Here is a 23686-nt window from a genome sequence, read left to right as displayed (position 1 = left end):
GTCGTCGTTACTGAAAAAGGAGGCGGCTATTTTATTTCTGTAGCAGACCCTGCAGGTTGATGGACTTGGGTCTCTCGATTGGCAGACCCACAGCGCGTACTACATGAAGTCCGATTCTATAAGGTCACGTGCTCTCCAGTTCCACGCTGGCCTATGCTATCTAGGGTCATGTGATTTATAGAGCTATCGCTCGAGCTGTCCAGCTTCAGCATTTGCACTTCGCGCCTTTATAGTTTCGTGTGACAGCTGAAAGGATTCTTAGCAAATATTTAGATTCAATTATTAATGGATCCGGCATGTTTTACGCGAACGTTGGATATATTCGAGCTTCGATACTTCTCGACAGGCAGCTTCCATCATGTCACGTGATACCAGTAGGGGTTTCTGCAGGAACCAAGGAAGCCATCCGTCAGCTTCGCCGTTGACGTGTGCTGCTTGCGCCTGAAGCTGGATAACTCGAGCAAGGTCCATCTGCAACTCTCGGACCACTTCTCTTCGCTTTCCCATTCACACGCATTTCCCTTTAGTTTTCCTCTCTTTCTTCCCCCACGTCGCATCGCTGCTGGGGGCATACCTCGATTATACCTACGCTACCGCCGTCGGCAGTCGCCCCATCGCCGCTTCGTCAAAGCCCTTGCCTAGAAGCAAGATAGTATAATACTCATCGCAACGAAGGGTTGTTGGAAATGGTTGGGCTATCGTCAGCAGCAGGCCTGGTCGGTTTCCTCTCGGAGCCGGATCCAGAGCTGCAGGTCTTTGCTTTGAAGACTCTGGATGCCGAGGTGGACACACTCTGGACAGAGATCGTCGATGCTATTCCGCAAATGTAAGGCATATTTTTAGCTGCGCATCGCTATATTTTGCTCTTAGATACTCCATCTAGAGCTTTATATTGCTGCTCGGTTTGGACGATCGTTGCTAACGCTGCCCCTTAGAGAGGCCCTCTACGAAGATGAGACGTTTCCGGAGAGAGAGCTCGCCGCCTTGGTGGCTTCGAAGGTGTACTATCACCTCCAGGAGTACAACGAGAGTATGGTGTTTGCTCTAGGAGCAGGGAAGCTGTTCAACTTGGATAATGGTGGCGAGTATGAAGAGACCATAATTGGTACGGTGCCCCGGGTCCTACTGTTTACTATGTTCATTCCACGTCGTTTGTCATGCTAACATCGAGATTCCTTCCCAGCGAAATGTGTCGACACTTTTATTGCTCTCTCAGCCTCTCGCAAGGCTGCCACAGGCGACCAGCCTGCAAATCTCAACACCTCATTTCCAAGCTCCGGCAACGGCGCCACGAGCACTTCCGCTAGTCTCACTTCTCCGATCACACCTTTCTCTCAGTCTGCTCTACCTTCGAAGTCTCTGCTCTCTCGACAGGAAGTGCCTGGTGTCGATGCTGGCTATCCTGGTGGGGACGATGCTAGTGTACAACAGACCGAAACCCCTCTTGTGTTAAAGAGAGGCGTTCAGGGTCAACTGAAGAATGTCATACAGAGTCTATTTGAGCGCTGCTTTGAGCAGAAGCGTTATCGCCAAGTGGTCGGAGTCGCGATTGAAGCCAAGAACTTAGACGTGCTACGTCGAGCGCTTGAGCAAGCCAGTGAGGATGATCAGGAGCTCCACGGCGAGTCCTCAAGGCGCGGTGAGGAGCTTATTGAATACGCTTTGGATATCTGCATGAGCATCGTTCAGGAACGTGCTTTCCGCAATGACATTCTGAAGCTCATTCTTGAACTTCTGAATGAGATCCCATCGCCTGACTACTTCTCTATTGCCAAGTGTGTAGTCTATCTGAACGAGCACTCGATGGCATCAGCCATTCTGCGCCAGCTCGTCGAAAAGGGCGACCCAAGATCCCTTGCCGTCGCCTACCAGATCTCCTTTGACCTCTATGACAACAGCACACAGGAGTTCCTCAAGAAGGTACGCCAGGAGATTGCTGCTCTCGTGCCTGAAGCGAACGAGTCAGGGAACGAGCAGGAAAACGGAGAAAATGCCAAGGAGTCCGACTCGTTGCTCCAGGGAGCCGCGTCGCTCGGTGGCGGTGCTGGTCAGGTCAAGCTTTCAGACGACGCCCGAAAGGCCTTCCAAGCTATTCGCGACATTCTTGATGGTCTGAAGACAATCCAGTTGAATCTCGAGTTCCTCTACCGGAGTAACAAGGCCGACATCTCGATTCTGAATAAGATTCGGGACAGTCTTGAGGCGCGCAATTCCATTTTCCACACGGCTGTAACACTCTCTAATGCCTTTATGCACGCCGGAACAACACACGACAAGTTCTTCCGTGACAATCTGGAATGGCTTGGAAAGGCCGTCAACTGGTCTAAATTCACGGCGACTGCCGCACTTGGTGTGATCCACCGTGGAAACCTGACTCAAGGACAGAAGCTTCTTGCTCCCTACCTGCCAAAGGAACATATCGCTGGTGTTGGAAGCACTGGTTCTGTTTACAGTCAGGGTGGTTCGCTTTACGCTTTTGGTCTGATATACGCTAATCATGGGGGAATGGCTGTGGACATGATTCGCGACCACTTTAAGAAGGCTACGGAGGAAGTCGTGCAGCATGGTGGTGCCCTGGGTCTGGGTGTTGCCGGAATGGCTTCTGGAGATGAGGGAATCTACGAGGACCTGAAGAACGTCCTTTACACAGATTCGGCTCTGAATGGTGAAGCAGTGGGTCTGGCAATGGGTCTGGTTATGCTGGGCACTGGCAACATGAAGGCTTTGGAGGACATGATCCAATATGCCCATGACACTCAGCACGACAAGATCGTGCGGGGCTTGGCTCTGGGTATGGCTCTGATCATGTATGGTCGTCAGGAGGCAGCGGATGAGTTGATCAATGGGCTTCTTGGCGACCCCGACCCTACTCTCCGATACGGTGGTATCATGGCTATTGCCCTAGCATACTGTGGTAGCGGCAGCAACAAGGCTGTTCGCAAGCTGCTGCATGTGGCAGTTAGTGATGTCAACGACGATGTGCGACGAGCGGCTGTGATGAGCTTAGGATTCATCCTTTTCAGAAAGCATCAGAGCGTGCCCCGTATGGTCGAACTGCTGTCGGAATCTTACAACCCCCATGTGCGGTATGGAGCGGCCATGGCCCTGGGTATTTCTTGCGCCGGAACCGGTCTGGATGAGGCGGTTGATCTACTTGAGCCAATGTTGAAGGATCCTACGGACTTTGTCCGACAAGGTGCTCTGATCTCTCTTGCAATGGTCTTGGTGCAGCAGAACGAGGCCATGAACCCCAAGGTTGGCACCATTCGCAAGACGATGATGAAGATGGTCGGAGACCGACACGAAGATGCTATGGCTAAGTTTGGATGTGCTATCGCACTCGGTATCATCGATGCGGGCGGTCGAAACTGCACCATTAGCCTGCAGACGCAAACTGGCAACCTCAACATGCCCGCTATCGTCGGAGCTGCTGTCTTCACCCAGTACTGGTACTGGTTCCCGCTGACGCACTTCCTGTCCCTCAGCTTCACGCCCACTGCCGTCATTGGTGTGGACCAGAAGTTGGAGGTGCCCGTCTTCAAGTTCCACAGCAACACTCGGCCCAGTCTGTTTGACTATCCTCCCGAGCAGCAGATCAAGACCGACGAAGCTCCCGAGAAGGTCAAGACTGCCGTGCTGTCTACGACTGCTCAAGCCAAGCGACGTGCTCAGCGCCGTGAGAAGCAGCAGCGCCGGGAGAGTATGGATGTTGACCAGACGCCTACGACACCCAAGGTCTCTGGACAGCTGCCTGAGAAGATGGAGACGGATGAGGCCAAGGCAGAAGAGGAGGGCAAGGAGGCTGAGAAGGAGGCCGCAGCCGCCGAGAGCTCGAAGAAGAAGGCGGAGAAGGAGAAGGTTGGTTACGAACTGGAGAACATGTCTCGAGTACTTCCGGCTCAGTTGAAGTACCTCACGTTCCCCGACCCCCGTTATGAGCCTGTAAAGAGGGTATGTATTGTCCCGTCTGTCCCAGGGGTCGACGAACGGCAGCTAACCTGGCAACAGCCCACCGGCGGGGTCGTCGTTGTACTAGACAAGCAACCGGCTGAGCCCCGAGAGACGATTGAACTCCAGGCCAGCAAGGAGGTGAAGCAGGCGGCAGCACCAGAGACTCTGCAAGACCGACTACAAGCCGCCATTGGCGCGGCCGCCCTGCAGTCAGCGCAGCGGGGAGGCCCTGCGGGAGCTGCCGCCGCGGCGGGCGTGCTGACGGCGGTGGACGAAGATGAGAGCGGCGAGGAGGCACCGCTACCGCAGGAGTTCAACTACGAGACCGAAGGCGAGGAATAGAGGTGGATGGATCGTGTCATCTAGACGGAGCGGAATAGTTAGAGACGCTCGAGATCTGGTGTATTACTAAACGACTGCGCATTTCACGAGTGTATTTGGGATAGCGAGCGTAGAAAGCCGCCTATCAATTTACTCCAGAATTTTCTTACCACTAGGACCTGGAATGGTTGCTGTAGTAGGGAGTGTTCTAACAGATGTCTCACTGACGGGAGCTCTTGCATAGGAAGATCATCCATACCGATGTAATATTAATAGTAATAGTAATGTATGGTATTATTTTATGTGTCACATGGCAAGCGAGGGTGGCATGTCACGTGGTATCATCTGCACCTCGGCACTTTCCTCGTTCGGCAGTGGAGCCGTGATGCTGCTGGCCAATGATCGTGGCCGCATAGTCAGACGCCGACATGACGGCACTTCCGAGGGCCAGAGAGAGCCCGAGGATAATTCGCATCGAGTTGTTCATCTCGTAGGGGTATTATTATTGTCATTATTATTAGTCCAGGAGCGAATCTGCTGACTGAAGTACGCATGTGAACGGGGCCCAAACTTAGACCAGTGGAATGCGGAGTTTTGAGTAGTCGAACTAGTCGTTTTAGTATATATATCTTCTGGCATCTCCCCCAGACTCTGGCCTGGAAACCCCGTATTATTTCTCTGACCTTGACCGTATATCCACATACCTCGGTCTTCTGTCTCTCCCCATTCACCCAATAACCCCTTTCCATCCGCACCCACGCCATGGCGAAGACATTCTCCAAGGACGAGGTCGCTTCGCATAGCAAGTCGGACAGCCTCTGGGTTGTCATCGACGAGGATGTCTACGACCTGAGCAAGTTCCAGGACGAACATCCAGGTGCGTTAGCTCTGCGTGTTCATTAAACATTGTTTCGCGATAGGAGATCTTCTTTCAGACGCTAACAGCTCATTTTCTGCATAGGTGGAAAGAAGAGTATGGACTACCTCTCGCGCAACGCAAGCTATCGGTCCCGTACTAATCTAATGGCGCAGTTCTCCAGCGAGTCGCAGGCAAGGACGCCTCGAAACAGTTCTGGAAGTATCACAATGAGGGGATCCTGAAGAAGTACAAGGGCAAGCTCCAGATCGGCTCTCTCGACACAAAGAAGGCTGCTGCTGCTGCACCCGCGAAGAAGGAGGCCCAGCAGCCGCCCAAGGCTGCTCCCGCTCCCGCTTCTGCTTCGCCAGCGAAGCCAGTCGAAGCGCTGGAGGTCTATGGCGATCTGATTCCTTTCGCGGACCCTTCGTGGTACCAGGGTGTAAGTGACAAATTCATTACTGCGTTCGTGCATGTGAAGATCACTTTGCTGAGAGCTGAATAATAGTATCGCTCTCCCTACTTCAACGAGACGCACGCTGCTCTGCGTGCAGAGGTCCGGGAATGGGTCGACGCGGAGATCGAGCCCTACGTCACGGAATGGGAGGAGGCCAAGAGGGTGCCGGAGACCATCTACAAGCAAATGGGTGAGAGGGGCTACCTGGCTGGTCTCTTGGGCCTTGGCTACCCGCAACATCTCACTAATAAGAGAGTTCCATCGGTGGCTCCCGAGAAATGGGATTTCTTCCATGAGATGATTATCACGGATGAGATCGCTCGCGTGGGCAGCGGTGGTCTCGTCTGGAACCTCCTTGGTGGTTTCGGGATCGGTTGCCCCCCTCTGGTCAAGTACGGTAAGAAGGAGCTGGTCGAGAGGATCGTCCCTGGCATCCTGGCCGGTGACAAGCGCATCTGTCTTGCCATCACGGAACCCGATGCGGGCAGTGATGTCGCCAACCTGACTTGCGAGGCCAAGTTGTCGGAAGATGGCAAGCACTACATTGTCAACGGAGAGAAGAAGTGGATCACCAACGGTGTGTGGGCAGACTACTTCACCACCGCTGTTCGTACCGGCGGGCCCGGTATGGGCGGTGTCAGTCTGCTTCTCATCGAGAGGGAGAGCGGTGGTGTCAGCACCCGCCGGATGGACTGCCAGGGTGTCTGGAGCAGTGGCACCACCTACGTGACCTTTGAGGATGTCAAGGTTCCCGTGGAGAACCTGATTGGCAAGGAGAACCAGGGCTTCAAGGGTGAGTCAATAATACCGTTCGATCAATATCAATGAATTCCAGTCGCTGACAGTTGAGCAGTGATCATGATGAACTTCAACCACGAGCGTGTCGGAATCATCATCCAGTGTCTCCGTTTCGCCCGTGTCTGCTACGAGGAGTCTGTCAAGTACGCCCACAAGCGCCGTACTTTCGGCAAGCGCCTCATCGACCACCCTGTGATCCGGATGAAGCTGGCCCACATGGCTCGTCAGATCGAGGCTTCCTACAACTGGATGGAGAACCTCATCTACCAGTGCCAGGTCATGGATGAGACTGAGGCCATGCTTAAGCTTGGTGGTGCCATCGCCGGTCTGAAGGCCCAGTCGACGACTACCTTCGAGTTCTGTGCTCGTGAGGCCAGTCAGATCTTCGGTGGTCTGTCCTACACTCGCGGCGGCCAGGGCGGTAAGGTCGAGCGTCTCTACCGTGACGTTCGTGCCTACGCTATCCCCGGCGGTAGCGAGGAGATCATGTTGGATCTGAGCATGCGCCAGAGTCTGCGTGTGCACAAAATGTTTGGCATGAAGCTGTGATTCGCCTCCCTGTAGGCCCTTTTTCGTTCCATTCATCTTTCATTCTTAAATTATGTGGCCTTTGATGACATCGATATCGCGGACCGTCTGAGGTAGTTAGCAGATCTTGGATGTAGAGGCGTGCGGACGTCCTGCAGGATTTCTTTTTGACATATGCTGCAATGTCATGTACTATATAGCAGCGAGTTCTTTGCTTATAAAACACTCATGGATACGATATTTAAACCGCACCCTCTTACTGCCAAACAAGAAACCATTCCCCGGTGTAAGGTCGAGATCTGGAAATCGATAAATATCGGTGCTGCCTGTGATACAGAGCACTATCGCGAGTAAAACCAACTTCTGGACGATATTCTCTGGAGCTGCATGTCCGTTTATCTCTGCAACCACACAGAGTATGACATAGCTCAGCTTGTGAAGCTATTGTCAAATGAAGCAAGTATATAGAATTTGGGCACTCAACTTATCCAACTCCGCCCACGCAGACGGACCAAGCACGCAGTTATCGGGAAGCATCTCGGCGGACAACTTAAAACGCCCTCCAGCCAAGCTGAGCAACAAGCCTCGACTCCGACTTCCCTCCCTTTCCTCTCGCTTGACACAACCTCATCGAAACTATTCCTATACCGGAGGCCGTGCGAAGGTTTGAGAGTTCTCTTCAAATCTTCGCTCCACTGCGTGGGGAGAGAAAGAAGCTACCTTTGTTTCCTTGTGGCGGCGCATTGAAACCTACGGCGACGCCAACTTGCTCCTCGCTGGGAAGAAACTCAAGGTGGCCAGTTCAGGCCCTTTTTCGATGGAACTCGACTGAATATTTCATTTGAAGTCGATAATTTGCTCTTACCGTCGCATTATCTACGCACACTTCTTAATTCGCCCGCGTGCTTTCCCGTCGATTGTCCTTGCGCGTTTCCCCGGCGGTATCGGACTGGGACCTTTTACTCGCACCACCACTTTTGATACTCATATTCTTCCGTCCTTGCGGACCTCCGTACCAGAAACTTCACCTCGCTTCTTCTGTAACGGTGCATACCTGAATCGACACGCGCAGCCAAAATGTCGAATAACTTCCTGAACCAGGACTTTGGCGGATCGGAGGAGGAAGATGATGACTTCAACCCAGTACCTGCAGACGAGTCGGAAAACGAAGAAGATACCTCTCGCAGACAGCGAGACAGGGACGAGGATGAAGATGAGAAGCCATCCAGGGGGAATCGCGATGAGGGTTTGAATGGTGACGACGATGATGAAAGGGAAGCTGAGGCCGCGGAGGATGAGGCTGATGCGATCGATGAGGAGGAAGAGGAAGAGGAAGAAGATGAGGAAGATGAGGATGAGGATGAGGATGACGAAGAGGCTGTTTCGGTGAGTTGGTTATCGGCGGTTCTTTTTTTCTTTGCGTCCTACTTTATATGGATGAAGCCTGCGGCGGTAATCTAACGTGTGCTCTTTTCCTGGCAGGGTCGTCCGCGCAAACGCAGAAGGAGAATGGGTGGTCTGCATGCTTTCATTGATGAAGAGGCCGGTGTCGACGAGGATGAAGACGAAGCTGAAGAAGAAGAGGATGAGATGGCAGATGGGTTTGGCGCCGAGATGCATCCCGACGATCTCGATGCGCTGCCAGTGGGTGCGGAGACGGACGACCGCCGCCATAGACAGCTCGATCGTCAGCGTGAGCTCGAGGCCAGCATGGATGCGGAGAAGCAAGCTCAGGCACTGAAGGAACGATATGGGCGCAACCGTATGGCTGCCACTGACTCTGTCGTGATCCCGAAGAGGCTGCTCCTCCCCAGTGTCGATGATCCCAGTATCTGGGGTGTCCGCTGCAAAGCTGGAAAGGAAAGAGAGGTTGTCTTCTCTATTCAGAAGCGAATTGAGGAACGACCCCCTGGCTCGCGCAAGCCTTGCAGAATTATCTCCGCGTTCGAACGTGGAGGTGCTATGGCCGGATACGTCTACGTCGAGGCACGCAGACAGGCGGATGTCATGGAGGCCTTGGATGAAATGTCTAATGTCTATCCTAGAACCAAGATGATACTGGTGCCTGTCAAGGAGATGCCCGACTTGCTGAGGGTACAGAAATCGGAAGAGCTCCTCCCCGGAGCGTGGGTTCGCATCAAGCGTGGCAAGTACCAGGGAGATCTGGCGCAAGTTGAAGAGGTCGAGACCAATGGTCTGGATGTGACTGTTAGACTGGTGCCGCGTCTGGAGTACGGCTTGAATGAGGACTCTGGCGCACCTCTAACGGACCCGAAGAGAAAGCGATTTGGCGCCGCCAACCCAACGGCTTCGCGACCTCCCCAGCGGCTGTTTAGCGAGGCAGAGGCCAAGAAGAAGCACAGCAAGTACCTCACTGCTACCTCGGGTTTGGGAGGCAAGTCGTGGAACTATCTGGGTGAGACCTATGTTGATGGTTTCCTCATCAAGGATATGAAGGTGCACCATCTGATCACGAAGGATGTCAAGCCAAGACTGGATGAAGTTACCATGTTTGCTCGAGGCTCTGAGGATGGTACCTCAAACCTTGACCTGGCCTCCTTGGCGGAGACACTCAAGCAAACCACCGCAGAGGATGCTTATCTCCCTGGCGATACTGTGGAAGTATACCAGGGTGAGCAGCAGGGAGTAGTGGGCCGCGTTGTCTCTACTCGTGGAGACATTGTGTCTCTGCAAGTCACAGAAGGTGACCTCGAGACCCAGACCATTGATGCACCCGTCAAGACTCTGCGGAAGCGCTTCAGAGAAGGTGACCACGTCAAGGTTATTGGCGGCAGCAGATATCAAGACGAGCTGGGTATGGTGGTCCAGGTCAAGGATGACACCGTGACGCTGCTCAGCGACATGTCCATGCAGGAAATCACTGTTTTCAGCAAGGACCTGAGACTCTCCGCGGACACTGGTGTTGATGGTAAGCTGGGCATGTTTGATGTCCACGATCTTGTGCAGCTTGAGTAAGTCCAAACCACTTCCCCACTAGTTACCTATGGATGCTAACTATTCCAGTGCCGCTACTGTTGCTTGCGTTGTCAAGGTTGACCGCGAGTCCCTTCGTGTCCTAGATCAGGATGGCTCTCTACGGAATGTACTACCTTCCCGCGTAACTAACAAGATCACTCCACGGCGAGACGCTGTGGCCACTGACCGCAACGGCGCTGAGATTCGACATGGCGACACTGTCCGAGAAGTCTATGGAGAGCAGAGGAATGGTGTTATTATCCATATCTACCGATCATTCCTTTTCCTGCACAACAAGGCCCAAGTTGAAAACTCTGGTGTTCTCGTGGTGCGCACTTCAAACGTCGTCACCGTGTCGGCGAAGGGAGGCAGAGCTACTGGTCCAGACCTATCAAAGATGAACCCAGCACTGATGAGAAACGGGGCCCCTGGTGGTTCGATGCCACCGCCGCGATCCTTTGGTCGTGATCGAATTATTGGTAAGACGGTGATGGTGCGGAAAGGTCCCTATAAGGGTCTTATGGGCATCGTGAAAGACGCAACCGATGACACCGCACGAGTGGAACTGCACTCGAAGAACAAGATGGTCAGCATACCAAAAGAGGTGTTGTCTATCAAAGAGTGGGTGATCCTGAGTTCTTCCCTGACGTTCATTCGATCCATGCTGACTCTGCTTTAGTCCTGTTACAGGCCAATCGATCGAGATGGGCCGTGGCAGAGGGCAGCGTACACCGTTTGGTACCTCTGCAGCGCCACCAGGCCGTGACGGCTGGCATGGTGGCCGTACTCCCATGGCTTCTGCCGATTCGTCCCGGACCCCTGCCTGGGGTATGGCATCTTCCGCGAGAAGTAAGTTCTCTCTTTTTTTTTTTTTTTACTATTGCAAGTCCGTATTCTGACTCTGTTAAAAAGCTCCTGCTTGGGGAGGTGTCAGTGGTGCTCGTACTCCTGCGTGGAAGAACGACGGATCGCGCACTTCCAACCCTTACGATGGAAACCGCACCGCTTATGGAGGATTGAGCTCTCGCACTCCTGCCTGGAATTCTGGAGCTCGTACCCCCTATGCGGGAGGCTCCGAATCAAGTGGTTTCGATGCGTTCGCGGCTGGATCAAGGACGCCTGCTTGGGGCGCTGCCAACTCTGGCGGCAGGACTCCAGCATGGGGTGGCGCATCAGCGTCTGGCAATGGCAGCAAGGATCGCAGCTATGATGCGCCAACGCCTAGTGCGAACTACTCAGCGCCTACACCGGGTGCGTATGCCAGCGCCCCTACTCCCGGTGCTTCAGCACCCACCCCTGGCGGCTGGGGTGACAGTGCGCCGACTCCAGGAGCACTCAACGCACCTACACCAGGCGGATATAGACCCTATGATGCTCCCACACCGGCAGCTTTCGGCGGCCGTCCTTACGACGCACCGACACCCGCTGTGGCAGCTACTCCCGGTGCAGCAGCCGACGACGGAGGACCTCGCTATGAAGAGGGCACGCCTAGTCCTTAAACACTATCTGCGGCCTAGCCAAAAGAAAGGAGCCGTCTCCTGCCACACCACTGCATAATAATCTTCCAGCTCAAAACCAACATGTATTGTTTCTATTCTTTATTTCCAGGGACAATTGGGTCTTGTCCGTTATGTGTGTCATAGGCTTTTCTGTTCCTTTCACGCCTCCTTCTCCGGAGGTGATGTCTCTAAATTGTACTGTCGTACTAGTGAAGACAACGAGATATGCATATTTCTCCATTTTAAATAATAGAGCCGTAGCTGGCTTTGACTGTTCGAAATCCCTGCGTTGGGAGTGTAAGATAGTATGGACCAAGGAAAATAAGAAATCTCAACCAGAGCCATTAATCATTGATACTCGTATCTCGTATTCTCGTATCATCGTGTTGAAAGCGCCATCTTTCTAAAAATGACTATCTGATCTAAACACACATCTACTACTACTATTACTGCCCTCCATTTGATCGGGAACCTCAGAGAGATGCCAAGACAAAGACCAAAGCCCATACCTATAAAACATACCTAAACTCCCTATTCTCCCTATCCGTAAGATCGAGAAACTCCTGATTATCCTGCACAACATACGCACCCTCCCTCTCCAACTGTTCCTTCTCTCTATCCCTCCTTTCATTCTCCCTCGTCGCCACCCACCGAATCACAAGCAAATCCACCGTGATCAAAAAATAAATAATAGTAATCGAAATCTTCGCAGGAAGATACCTCGGCGCATCCTTCGCTTGGAACGTATGCGGCGAGATGATATTCCCCACTGTATACGCGATGGTCTGGATACACGACACGGTAATTTTCTTCGTTGACCCAGCGACGTTACTACTTGTTAGACCGAGGATGGTTGTCCAGCCGATGGGTACGCCGCCGGAGAGATAGAAGCCGATTAACGCGGGGGCTTTTTCCGTTGTAGCCATTAGGATTGCGCCGACGATAGAGGGGATGTGGCCTGCTATACACCATAGGAGACGCTGGTTTGTTTTCATGGAGAGGTAGGTGAGGAGGATGAGGGCGACGACTTCGTAGGCTCCTAAGGGGGTGACGAGTAAGAGGGACTCGGTCGATGAGTATCCCATTCCCGTGACGAGGATGTTGCCGAAACTGGTTGCGATGGAGTTGCAAATATTTGCGGCGAAGACCCAGAAGGAGTATAGCCATGTGTTGGGGTCGCGAAGGGCTTCGTAGAATTGATGCCATTTGAACACATCCGTGCCGATGCCCTGTTGGTTTCCACGGAGCCGTTCGACGTGAAGGGATTTTTCGTCGGGGGTGAGAAATCCCGCTGTGACGGGTGAGGAAGGGAGGATGAAATAGAATAGAATTCCGATGACGGCGCTGAGGAGGCCGAGGATGAGGAATATGATCTGCCATCCTCGCAGGGAGGCGTTGGGGTCGCGGCCAACGTGTACGGCGACGCCGTATGCGACGTATCCGCCGAACATCTGGGCGAAACCGCACATGGAGAACCAGATTCCGACGCGGAAGGCTTGTTCTTCCTTTTTGTACCATTGGGAGGTGAAGACGACCCAGGCTGGCACTATTGCTGCCTCTGCGCAGCCGAGGAGGGCTCGACAGACCATGAGAGAGGCGAATGACTTGCATGCTGCGAGACAAGCGAGTAAAGCTCCCCAGATAACGACGTTGATAGAAACGTACGCAGCCAGAGGAAACATCTGGATGAGTCGAATAGTTGGGAACTCAAAAGCAAGCTGGCCGAAGAAGAAGATACTCGAGACCCAGTTAAACTGATCGCCGTGGAGGTTTGTAGATTTCTGAATCCCCGTCACGCTGGCGTAGGAAATGGCGATTTTGTCGAGATACTGTAAGAAGTAAACGATGCAGATTAAAGGCATTATATAGATGTCGATTTTGCGGACGAGTCGATGGCTCTGCTCTGGGTCGAGGGGGCCGGAGGCAGCATGACCGCGGCTGGTGGCCTTGAGGAGTTCAAGAGCGCCATCTCCCACGGATGGAGGAGCTGTGGTGGTATGTACTGTGACTTGATCTTTTGGGTTGGGTGATGGAGTGGTGGTTGTCTCTTCTCGCCTTTTGTTGTCGCTGTTGGATATATCGTCTGCCATGTTCAGTTTCACCAATGAACGTGCTTTCAGCCCTCCAAGATGTTAAACTGTGAATATATCAGCAAAATGGAACCTGGCATAGCCGTCATCCTTACATATCAGACGTCAATATCCCGAATCTCGTTGTCAATTGAGACCACTGAGTACTTAATGTACCACTGAAGCCTGCTACACATATACGAGCAGATTCTGGCCCCATAGCCCGCATAACTATGGCGCTTTGCTCGATATATCTCTGTTCTCGTCGGTTATCACCGGTGTCACGTCGAGATAATTCCCGGGCTTGCCTCATTAGGCGATTATCTGCATAATCACGCAATTTGGAACAAAATTCCAACAATTCTTAGGCCGCATGAAAAGGCCAGACCAGGCGCATCGAGAGCTACGGCGATAACGTCTGAGATTGGCCATCTCTTCTCTAGTTGAATTTAGGCGAGGGCGCCTTTCATCGCTGCAGGTTCCAGATTGTGTTATTGTTTTTTAGTGCTACTGTAATAAAGCGATTAGCGAGAGGTTTATTCGATTTCGTGTTGAGCCTTCGTGAACCTTGTAGAGAAGGGACTCACTCGTTGAAAGTACAAAATGGAAATGCGAATGCATCTGTAGGTCCAAAAGGGTTCCCGGCTATGCCGTCCGGGATGCGTGCGCAATCTCCACGAATTCATTTATAGACAGCAATACAAAGGGCTAACGTGAAACCAAACCCTTCCTGTTAATATAGTACATATATATGTAGAGACGAAGCAGGGATACTAAACAAGACAATATGAATCAGGCGGAGAATATAAGAAGCCATTTCACATTTCTCTGTTGGTCATTCTTCGGTTTATAAGGAGAAGAGAAAAGTAACACATAGACGTGAAGTGAAGCGCGAAGAGTGGACATACGCAAAACCATATTCATCTACCTGCTTGTTGCGCGAGGACGGCTCATAGAAAGCAGCGACGAATCGACCCAAAAAAAAAAGACCTGATTGTCAACAAAACCCGGAATGCGCCTTCCCATGGACAACATGGCAATATTTTTTGATGGGTGATTTTCATCATGCTCCTGGCACAGCCCGGGCTAGAACGCGTATATTGTCCACAAAACCCTTGATCAGGTCTTCATATTGGTTCTTTGGATCACCAGCAAGGGCGAGATCACCTTGACGTCTGACCTCAGCGGATGATATCTCGATCTCGAGTTCATGTTCGAAGTCTGACTTTGTTGGAGGCTAGTTCCATTGTTAGTAATTGCTAGCATGAACGGAGGAGGAACGGTTTCATATCCACATAAGACATACCTCTGCTGTTGCGACTTGTGTCAGGTCCACCTGATACGCTAGGTGTCGATAACTCATGCGGTCTTTATTGCGCTCGCCACCTGCTCTGCCCCTAGCACCTGCTCCATCTGCGATAGGTAGATTGCTAACGTCGCCGTCATAATTCATTTCCAGATTGACACTTATACGCCAATCCACGCAAGTCCGTGGACTGTAAACATCTAAATCTGCAACGCGGCACTTGACGATCTTTGCCAAGATCTCTCCCGTACGTTGATCTCTTGTCACACGCACTTTAGGCTTGTGTCGAGGGTGGAGGTTGTGCTGGATCACTGGCGGCAGCTCAGATACGTTGACCTCGTAGAACGTATCGCGCTCCTTTTTGTGAGCATAGGATAAAGGAACACGGCTGGAGTTGGCCTGTGGCATCGATGCTTTCACAGCATCATTCAAGAAGTTGTTCATTGCACGGTGTTGTGCCTATGAAAAATTAGCGGGTGCCACGATTATGTGAATAATACCAGATGGAAGGCTGAACGCTGCCATGATGTCCGGAGTATAACTTACCAGTGACATGGAACTTTCAAAAGAAGTTCGAATCGCAGGATCATCTTTACTCAAGATACACTCTGTCAACACCGGAAGACGAAGTCTCTCGCCTCTGTTGCGGTCAATCAGTTGTCCCAGCTTGGCCTCCACTTCCAAGATTGCGTCTTGACCGGTTGCTGCACCCCCTGCAGGGCCTGCACCGACGTCTTTCCGCATCACCACTTGCTGGAAAAGGAAATCGCATATCAACTTTGTGATCTCTTCGTGAGGAATGAGACCGGTGATCGATGGTTCCCAAGGTCCAAGAAGCCCTGGACTCGGCTCAGGTGGGGGGAGATTTGATATGCGTCCGTTCGTAGGGGGGGCCCCATTGACCTGGTTCCTTGCAGCCGCAGGTATAGCCGCAGCTGGTGGAATAGACTTTTGCCGTGATGCCGGGTCGTCAACTGTGTGTCTTGCATGTTTAGGGACTGGTGGCCGGCGAGCCGGGAGCATCGGGCTTCTCCCATGAGTTCCTGGCGCCTTACGCGCGTAGATCGGTGGTTCAGCATATCTTGTCCTCTTTCTCTTCGCAGGGGGAGGGCCGGAAACCGACGCTGGCGACATGGACATGTTTTCCTTGGGAGGCAGCTGGGCTGAAGAAGTCATAGGTACATCACCTGACGAGTTCATCCTCGCAGGCGGAGAGCTGTTGGTGCGATTGCTGATCGACGCAGGATATGGCTGCTGAGGTGTAACGGCTTGATACGTGCCCGATGTTGCACCCGCGCCACCTTGAGCATGCACCGAAGCGCTTGCTGTAGGGCTTTCCTTCTGCCTTCCGTCGTCGACGCTGTTGCGATTCGATGGACTCGTCCGCTCTATAGACCCTGCAATGCTTGCCTGGCGAGGGGTGGAGGCAAAAACGGTCTTGGGGCTAACGCTAACGCTTCTCTCCTTGTCTCCGTCCTTTTGTGTGTGTTCCGAGCTTCTTGAATCCTGTCTGGAAGGCCTGCTATGCGCTGTGGGGGACGCGATGTTCCTTTGCTCGCGTGTCTGGTTCTCCTGGGCTCCCCACGGACTGGACAACTGGGCGTGCTGGGAATCGCGACCGGACGACGCTGGACGGACTGATTGAGGCGAAGGGCGCTGGTATGATACCGATGGAGGACCAAGAGGAGTTCCGGGCTGAGACCTTTGGGCTTGCGGAGAGAACTGCTGCGGCGCTAATGGCGGTTGCGCACCGGCCGACTGAGGATTTTCCCTGGGATGGCATGAGTAATTGTAGACGGAAGAAGGGCTCGTGACGAACTGGATTGACTGGGATCGCTGAGAAAAGTAGGACTGCTGCTGTTGTTGCTGGATCCCAGCGCTCATGGGCTGCGGTGTGAAGGGAGAGACCAATGGTCCTGGTGTCTGCTGGTTGCTGTAGACAACGGAGCTTGACAGATTTCCAGCAAAGGAGTCACGCGGGGCCGATGCAAAGGATGGAGAACCATGAATCACTGGCCCTTGCTGGGAGGGAGCGCCTGAAGTCAACTTCGAAGTCGAACTGTACTGATATGGTGATTGGACTGAACCGTAGGACGAAGAACGGTCTGGTGAACGGTGAGGCGGTTGCAACGGAGGAGGTTGAGGTTGACCTGGTAATCCAGCCGGATATGACGGGCCAGAGGGCGTTTCATTCTGTTCGTTTCTATAGTGGCTCTCTGAAGCAGAGCGATGCACCGCCGGCGAGTGCGGTGGAGGCGTGGGATTGTTGTTTGCGCCCCCGCCGGCGTCGTTGTTCATGATCGTGCGCAGGTCCATGGCGACAGGCAGTGGAGATGGGGACAACGGGGCGCAAAGGGCTCGTTCAGACGCGACCGCCAGACTCCAAACTGCTCATCTATCGCGCCGCAAGTCGAATCATCAGTCGAGAAGGGACGGTTGTCGCGCCGTGGGCGTCGCAGAGCGCAGTTGGATTGCGCGTGGGTGAGGTTGACATGGCAGACGTTGCGCTGCGGGATACATACTTAAGGAGCTGTCGCAGCGTCCATGGGCTGCCCAGGAAAGCTACCAGCATTCCTACGGATGCACGAGGGGGAAAGAGGCCAGATTTACAGCAGTGTGTTCTCTACGGCTTCTATTCTATTATTGTTTTCTGGGCATCGGGTCTCTGTTTCCAGTGCTGATAACCCCCTGAATCCTCTTACAACGCATATTTTTGAGGCTCAAAACTTCCGCCGCACAGAATATCCGTCGCATACGCCTGACAGAAAAACAGAACAGCTAGGGGAATAGTCTTGTCTGTTACACACAGAAATGATTTAGTGAGTTGAACACAGAATATAACCTTGAACGAACGGCCTTCTCTCTGATCTGGTGGGAAAATATAGAGCTGGTCTTCTTGCGCTCAGTAGCACGTGACATGCATCGTCACCACGTGATGACTCATCTGCGTATTTCTGCTCGAAGAGTCCTGAGAGTAGCGACGATATATGCATGTTACTTCTCATTTCGATATATCGCCAGAATCCTGTCTCGCTTGTCGCCTCCAGAGAGCAACCTACTTGTCGCCCCAGTATCGATGGCAAAAACAAGTCTGATGTCACTGCCCGTGCGCTCGTAGGGCTGGCCCGAGAATAGGAACACCATCACATTTATATTCGGCCAGGATACTTTTTTTATGTTCTCCACACTATTCTCATATTAAGACCATAACATCTCCTAGTGTCCAACTGTATTAGCAGAGCCACGTCAATGAATGGATGGAAAGAAGGACACTCGTAAGCTTGTATTGCATTGTGGCTGATGCTAATGTTAGGTCTAAATCGGACATGGATCCTCAGTCATCTCTGATACGTTATTCATGACCCGTCCGTCAAATCCACACTGCAGGACTCTTTTAATAGTTATGCGTTGGTGTCTCTGGGAAGTCTCCTGGCGCCCATGCATTGCATGGGATCCCCGTGCTGTTGACACCCGTTGCATTCTGGTTGACGATGTTCGCACACTGATACACCGGCTGTTTGCTGGGAAGACCCAGACTCGCGTTAAGAGTCTCAATATTTATGTTGATAAACTTGAGCCCGGGACAAGGCACTTTCGCCCCACAGTGTATCGATGCGATCACGTCGTACTTGGATGTTCCCGTGAAGTTCTCCCAGGTGACATCGGAGATCTGGAAGGAGGACGTGTCGCAGACAGTCGGATCACTGCTGTAGATGCACTCGGTGATATAGATCGGCAACGCAACCTTGTGCAGGCGGAAATTTCTGAAAGTTACGTTCTTTGCCCAGCCGCCTCCACCTCCTCCGTTATCCCCGTTGGAGTCTGTCGTTGTTGGCACACCCTGCCACGCCTTGATCCATCCTCCATTGTTCGAATCGATTAGTGTCACATCCTCGAAGAGAATATCCTTTACGTAGTCCGGGTATCCAGGGTCCTGACCAACAGAACCGATGGGGAAACCGTTGGTTTGAGAACAGGTGATGTTACGTGCGTGGACGTTGCTGCTGTTACCTTTGATGGCAATGCAGTCGTCCCCTATATCGAGGTTAACTGACGAAATATCTTTCATAACTTCTCATGATATCAACGTACCATTCTGCACAGTCCAGTTGTAGTACCGGATATCATGCGAATTCCACGTGTCGGATCCATCCGTGTTCATGGTCTGGTTGCCGTCGTTGCTGGTCGAATTCACGAAAATGTTGGACATTGTGACATTGCTGGAATATGAGACGAACGTGCTCCAGAACTGCGACTGGAGCCAGGTGAGTCCATCGACTAGGACATTTGTCGAGTTGTAGATTACAAACGACATTGGCCGACCAGGCTGGTTGCTGTTATTGCGGTTCTCGTCGTACCAAGATTGTCCTGAGAGGGAAAGATTTAGCAATGAATCGCTTTAGGATTCAGAGACGGTCCTAAGCTCACCATTTCCGAAGAACTTCCCCTGTCCGTATCCCTTCACAGTCACATTTGTCCCTCCAAATATCCATGCTGCAGACAGATTCTGAAAGACAACTGGCAAGCTATGTGACAGCCAATACGGGACGTTTGTACTCCAAACAAGCTCACCATATATGGAGACATCACAGTTGAGTAGGTTGGTGGTGTTCATGACCTGATTGACATAGAACGTCTCATTAGGGAAGACGACGGAGCCATTGGTGCCGCACAATTCAAAGGCCTGTAGGATTGATGGTGTATCATCGACAGGATGTCCATTGTGAGTGCTGCTCTCAGGAAACAGACGGCATTCAGTACCTTCGTTGACTACATATGCCGTCACAGACGCTATCAACGCAAGGAGGCGTAGGAGCATCATGATGCTGGCTCTCAGGATCCGCCTCGCTACGCTTTCTGAAATACAGAAAACTACATCTCTTTCCTTACTTTCTGTCCCCTATATAAGTACTGTGCATACAGTGGGAAGTATCTCCTCGAAAGTCATTTCGCACTGTAATTTTCCTCTAATAATCCCCCAGGATCCCATCTTTCGGGGATAATTATCCCGCTTCCATACGCTAATTGAGGAGAGCTACCGGGCGTTGGAAAGAATAAGGCATACCATATGGTAGATGAACATTAGCTCGGAACATTCCATTGGGTAAGAAATCATCGTTAGCCCGATTTCAATAGCCGCTTTGCTGATCGTTGGCCTAAACGTTGTACAGATGCGGGGAGTTCTAGCGGGGAAGTGAGATGGAGATGAACGGTTGCCGATGCTTAGCTATCTTGTCTTCCAACGGGCTTCTCAAGATCCAACACGGGAAAGTACGGAGTATCCAATCCAGATTGATTAGAGTACTCCGTATATGAGGGGTGGGGAGTCGGATTGCGGAAGAGCTCCGACACAGGAACTATATGGTTATTTTCTACATGGTATACAAGGCCATTCTAGTGGTTTAGCTGAAGTGCTACTATCGGGGAGAATCTTTTCCAGATACAGTAGTCAGAAACGATACTTTACTGGATTGACAGCTCATTGCAAGTTCATTAGGAAAGATTAGAATTTTATTGCTTGGCCAGCTTCCGGTGCTTGATTCAGAACCTCATACAGCGAAATGCTTGAATCAAGGCAGCGTCCTTCGATTATTGCAGCCTTGGGATGACCATGGACTTTCACCGGATATATTTGAGTGCTAATACCAATTTATAGTCGATGTGGATACCAAGCATCATGTACTGTGATACTTATTTTATATTTAGAATAGTTCTTCTCGCTAAGTGGTTTGAATCATAGTGACTTTATCGGAAAGCGGGGCGACGTAGTTCGGTGCTTGGATGCTTTAAGTATTATGTATGTACATACATCCTTACCCCGCCCAGGACTCCGTTCTCCTCCGCGCTACAACCATGCGGCAAGCTGACCTCCTTACGTATCTCATATCTATAGCTTCAAACTGATGCGGAAGTGTGTATTCTCAGCCTTCTACTCCACTCCTAGCTTCTCGGCATAGAGTCTAGACATAGCGTCTAGGCTTGATCCTAAAACTCAGGAACCTACAGAGATAAGATCGGCGATCAAACAGTTCAGTCATCTTCCTTATAACACATATCTGAAGCTCTATCAAATCTATCAAGCTAATCGTTTCCTATGGAATAGGAAGCTTTCGAGTCATCGGGATATGCAAAAAATCGATAGCATGTCTCTCACTACATCGGACGGGCAAGAGTGTGACACACCACATACTAGTATTCCAGAGGAATATTCAGACTCAGAGTTACCCAGCTATCCTAGTCTCAGCAGAATGAGATTTGGCACATGCCCCTGGAAAGGAGGAACCTATATAATCCGTGAGCTTGAAACCGAGCTCGTTATCACGCTCAAGGAGGGGGTTCTACGCTTATGTCCTGAAGAGAAAGGCCATAAGGGTAGTAGTTATAGCCATGGTCGTGGCAGCCACTGGAAATGCGTCGAGAACGAGGGTATGTGGCTTGGTTTCTATAACTCAGTCTCAGGAACGTACATAAGGCACAATAACAAGAAGACCAACTGGCGATTCGATGCAAAGGGGCAGTGTCATGATACATGGGAGCGCTTCTGTGCACGAGAGCACCCGGACGGTGGCCACATACTTTTGGTGAAACATAACGACGACTTTCGGCCGATGATGGCAGGAGGGGAAGATGATCGAGAGTTGGTTGTCGGTTCAGAGGGAGAAGATGCGACACGATGGGAGTTTGTTGAGGTCGAGTCTGACAGTTAGATCCATACCATGTCTTTGCTTGATGTTATTTAATCGTTGAGATGGAGTCTTGCTTCATACCAATTAATGGCCAGTTCCATTTAGAGTTTCTAGTAAGTTAAATATTCCAGCACTACGATGCATGAGATTTGAGTTTCGTGCTACAAGCCTGAATTTATAAAAGAACTGTAATCAAAGAACGGCAAGTATTTGCTTCATTCCCAATAAGGATACCTAGTCATACTCGTAATATGACTTGGACTCCTGAAATCTTACTTTCTTTTTGAGAGAGTCCCTACACGATGCACACGCTTTCTTGCCACAACCACGACACTGAAATGCAAACCGGGAGGTCATTGTCGAGCAATGACTGCAAAGAGTTGGACAGTCGATCCGATCCCACCACATTTTATGATGACAGCTCGCTTCTGTCCCAGTCTGTTGGTTTTGTCCTGTTTGAGCTGAGTCTTTTCTCTTACCAGCTCCATGTTTCTTCTGTCTTTCTCTTTTGCTCTCTGTCCTTCCGTTTTCTGACTTCTTCTGGTTCTCTGCTTGTTTGGATCGCTGCTTCCTGCTCTCTTCAAATTCTCTCTCGAATTTCTGCCAAAAAGCGCGTGCCCGTTCTGTCTTTATCCTCTGTTCTTCTGCCAACTTCTCCCTGTTGATCACGAATTCTATTGATTGAATCTCCTCGCGGATAGACAGAATATATTTTTCATATCTCTCACTCGTTGCATGTTGCCGTTCAATAATGCTTTCTTTTATTTTCAGCGCCGCCATCTTGTCGAGTCGTTCCCGGTCCAGTTCGTTCTTTTGCTCGTCTGCCTGCGGAGGCTTCCCGACAAAAAATGAGGTGACATATCCCCATACTGTTCCTTTGGCCGCTTGCTTTCTAACTATATTATCGATCTCTGTTCCTAGCCTATGCGCATCTCTTTTCAGCGTTGTCAAGTGAAGATTTGAGTCGAACAAGTTGCGTTCTTGCACCCGAAGTTGCTCGTTGAGCTCTTGAAGTTTCTTGTGCCGTTCTGCAGAACGTTTCTCATAATCGTTGCCCGCTGTAGTGTTCTTCGGGGACCCTGTATGGGAAGACTCCCCGTGGGAGTGGTTCGTTGGTTTGTACTGATCATCGTATTGTTTGCGACTAACAGGGTCTTTGAGAGTCGAGTATGCTTCCTGGATCTACAGACGCTATCAGGGTAAGACTAACCAGTAGGACAAACGAGTTGCATACCAGTTGAAACTCTGCTGTTGCATTGGGGTTATTAAGATTCTTATCTGGATGCTTGAGCCTCGCGAGACGCTTGTAGTTCGACCTGATACTCTCGATATCTGCCTTCTGCGATATTTCGAGGATTAGATAATAGTCGTGACAGAATTTAGTTTGAGGCATTATAGCAGTAGTAGTGAAGTTGATATTCTTGCCAAGGTCATTAGACTCCTATCTACAGACGAAGTTTGCACAGCGTAGATATAAAGGGGAAAAAATAAGATGCGCTTGAACAAGGCTATCGAAAATGCGCCTTGCTCGCCATAACAGACCCCACAAGCAAATCTATCCACCCAGAGGTCGACAAGTGGTTCAGTCAACCAACAGACCTAAACGAGAAGGGTAGCATGGTTATTTGTTGGTAGTTTATCAATAATTTTGGCATAAGTAATCAGGAGCATTTTCTTGATCCAACATCGCCATCTGCCCTTTGTATATATATAGTACATCGGATTATACTCCCCCTTTATCGACATTTTGGCACATCCTAAATTGATCATATTGATGAGTACTGTAAAAACAATACCATTTAAATGCATGTATATTGGATGATGTTATGCGGGTAGACCGATTAGAACCAGTGAGGGGTATAGTTCTAACATACAACCAGCATGAAACTGCGGCACAGCTCAGCGCTAAGGCAGATACCAGCTCGCATGACCGCCTGCTCTTATCGAGATTAATCGCAATAAAAGAGTTTGATAGTGCCAATAAGAATTATTCTGTCTAGATTCTGAAAATAATCTAGGAAGCTATATTCACGTATAGCATCTACTTCACTGGGCGGGCCTAATGATGAAAGAGATCGAGAAGGGGTATTTTGAGTAATTCGGCGAGAAAGAAAGATAATTTCATGGTAAATGGCATCCTTGAACGAAAATACATATGTGTGTCTCTTAGATAGCCATTCAAAACCTATTTCGAAGTTGATTGTAAACAAACATTGATTGGCTATGCAGTAGTGTTGGT

At 51.0% G+C, this 23686-nt stretch overlaps 7 protein-coding genes across 7 annotated transcripts; 4 read left to right on the top strand and 3 right to left on the bottom strand.

Annotated features, from left to right (window-relative positions):
* The first annotated feature begins 338 nt into the window (after window positions 1–338).
* On the top strand, window positions 339–4596 carry C8Q69DRAFT_458726 (putative 26S proteasome regulatory subunit Rpn2). Its single transcript, XM_028630016.1, has 4 exons — window positions 339–826; window positions 936–1105; window positions 1184–3951; window positions 4009–4596. The coding sequence occupies exons 1-4, from the start codon at window positions 687–689 to the stop codon at window positions 4291–4293; spliced, it is 3363 nt and encodes a 1120-aa protein (XP_028488011.1). The 5' UTR covers window positions 339–686; the 3' UTR covers window positions 4294–4596.
* Window positions 4597–4753: 157 nt separating this feature from the next.
* On the top strand, window positions 4754–7393 carry C8Q69DRAFT_458725 (putative acyl-CoA dehydrogenase). Its single transcript, XM_028630015.1, has 5 exons — window positions 4754–5149; window positions 5234–5245; window positions 5305–5570; window positions 5637–6378; window positions 6439–7393. Exons 1-5 carry the CDS (start codon window positions 5035–5037, stop codon window positions 6930–6932), a joined length of 1629 nt encoding a protein of 542 aa, XP_028488010.1. The 5' UTR covers window positions 4754–5034; the 3' UTR covers window positions 6933–7393.
* Window positions 7394–7785: 392 nt separating this feature from the next.
* On the top strand, window positions 7786–11466 carry C8Q69DRAFT_168755 (transcription elongation factor SPT5). The gene is made up of 5 exons (XM_028625738.1): window positions 7786–8297; window positions 8394–9883; window positions 9936–10508; window positions 10567–10736; window positions 10800–11466. Exons 1-5 carry the CDS (start codon window positions 7989–7991, stop codon window positions 11384–11386), a joined length of 3129 nt encoding a protein of 1042 aa, XP_028488009.1. The 5' UTR covers window positions 7786–7988; the 3' UTR covers window positions 11387–11466.
* Window positions 11467–11728: 262 nt separating this feature from the next.
* C8Q69DRAFT_458720 (MFS allantoate transporter) lies at window positions 11729–13965 on the bottom strand. Its single transcript, XM_028630014.1, has 2 exons — window positions 13572–13965; window positions 11729–13523 (listed from the first exon to the last, which is right to left on the bottom strand). Exon 2 carries the CDS (start codon window positions 13474–13476, stop codon window positions 11896–11898), a length of 1581 nt encoding a protein of 526 aa, XP_028488008.1. The 5' UTR covers window positions 13477–13523; window positions 13572–13965; the 3' UTR covers window positions 11729–11895.
* A 4190-nt stretch (window positions 13966–18155) lies between these two features.
* C8Q69DRAFT_485398 (putative exo-polygalacturonase) lies at window positions 18156–19583 on the bottom strand (the record flags this gene model as incomplete). The annotated part of the gene is made up of 3 exons (XM_028631827.1): window positions 18156–18796; window positions 18854–19129; window positions 19190–19583. The coding sequence occupies 3 exons, from the start codon at window positions 19581–19583 to the stop codon at window positions 18156–18158; spliced, it is 1311 nt and encodes a 436-aa protein (XP_028488007.1).
* Window positions 19584–20586: 1003 nt separating this feature from the next.
* Window positions 20587–21614, top strand: C8Q69DRAFT_458709 (hypothetical protein). The gene has a single exon (XM_028630013.1). The coding sequence runs from the start codon at window positions 20887–20889 to the stop codon at window positions 21466–21468; it is 582 nt and encodes a 193-aa protein (XP_028488006.1). The 5' UTR covers window positions 20587–20886; the 3' UTR covers window positions 21469–21614.
* On the bottom strand, window positions 21615–22975 carry C8Q69DRAFT_458706 (hypothetical protein). Its single transcript, XM_028630012.1, has 2 exons — window positions 22682–22975; window positions 21615–22629 (listed from the first exon to the last, which is right to left on the bottom strand). Exons 1-2 carry the CDS (start codon window positions 22838–22840, stop codon window positions 21682–21684), a joined length of 1107 nt encoding a protein of 368 aa, XP_028488005.1. The 5' UTR covers window positions 22841–22975; the 3' UTR covers window positions 21615–21681.
* Window positions 22976–23686: the final 711 nt, after the last annotated feature.

Source organism: Paecilomyces variotii (assembly GCF_004022145.1).
Source record: "Paecilomyces variotii strain CBS 101075 chromosome Unknown C8Q69scaffold_2, whole genome shotgun sequence".
Classification (NCBI taxonomy): domain Eukaryota; kingdom Fungi; phylum Ascomycota; class Eurotiomycetes; order Eurotiales; family Thermoascaceae; genus Paecilomyces; species Paecilomyces variotii.
This window is presented reverse-complemented; position numbering and strand designations above follow the sequence as displayed.

Coding starts and splice junctions, on each gene's coding strand:
- C8Q69DRAFT_458726 (XM_028630016.1), top strand. CDS start 687: ATGGTTGGGCTATCGTCAGCAGCAGGCCTGGTCGGTTTCCTCTCGGAG. Junction 1,106..1,183: donor GTATGAAGAGACCATAATTG/GTACGGTGCCCC, acceptor ATTCCTTCCCAG/CGAAATGTGTCGACACTTTT. Junction 3,952..4,008: donor GTTATGAGCCTGTAAAGAGG/GTATGTATTGTC, acceptor ACCTGGCAACAG/CCCACCGGCGGGGTCGTCGT.
- C8Q69DRAFT_458720 (XM_028630014.1), bottom strand. CDS start 13,476: ATGGCAGACGATATATCCAACAGCGACAACAAAAGGCGAGAAGAGACA.
- C8Q69DRAFT_168755 (XM_028625738.1), top strand. CDS start 7,989: ATGTCGAATAACTTCCTGAACCAGGACTTTGGCGGATCGGAGGAGGAA. Junction 8,298..8,393: donor ATGACGAAGAGGCTGTTTCG/GTGAGTTGGTTA, acceptor TTTTCCTGGCAG/GGTCGTCCGCGCAAACGCAG. Junction 10,737..10,799: donor TATGGCATCTTCCGCGAGAA/GTAAGTTCTCTC, acceptor TCTGTTAAAAAG/CTCCTGCTTGGGGAGGTGTC.
- C8Q69DRAFT_458709 (XM_028630013.1), top strand. CDS start 20,887: ATGCAAAAAATCGATAGCATGTCTCTCACTACATCGGACGGGCAAGAG.
- C8Q69DRAFT_458725 (XM_028630015.1), top strand. CDS start 5,035: ATGGCGAAGACATTCTCCAAGGACGAGGTCGCTTCGCATAGCAAGTCG. Junction 5,571..5,636: donor ACCCTTCGTGGTACCAGGGT/GTAAGTGACAAA, acceptor GCTGAATAATAG/TATCGCTCTCCCTACTTCAA. Junction 6,379..6,438: donor GGAGAACCAGGGCTTCAAGG/GTGAGTCAATAA, acceptor ACAGTTGAGCAG/TGATCATGATGAACTTCAAC.
- C8Q69DRAFT_458706 (XM_028630012.1), bottom strand. CDS start 22,840: ATGCCTCAAACTAAATTCTGTCACGACTATTATCTAATCCTCGAAATA. Junction 22,630..22,681: donor CAACAGCAGAGTTTCAACTG/GTATGCAACTCG, acceptor TAGCGTCTGTAG/ATCCAGGAAGCATACTCGAC.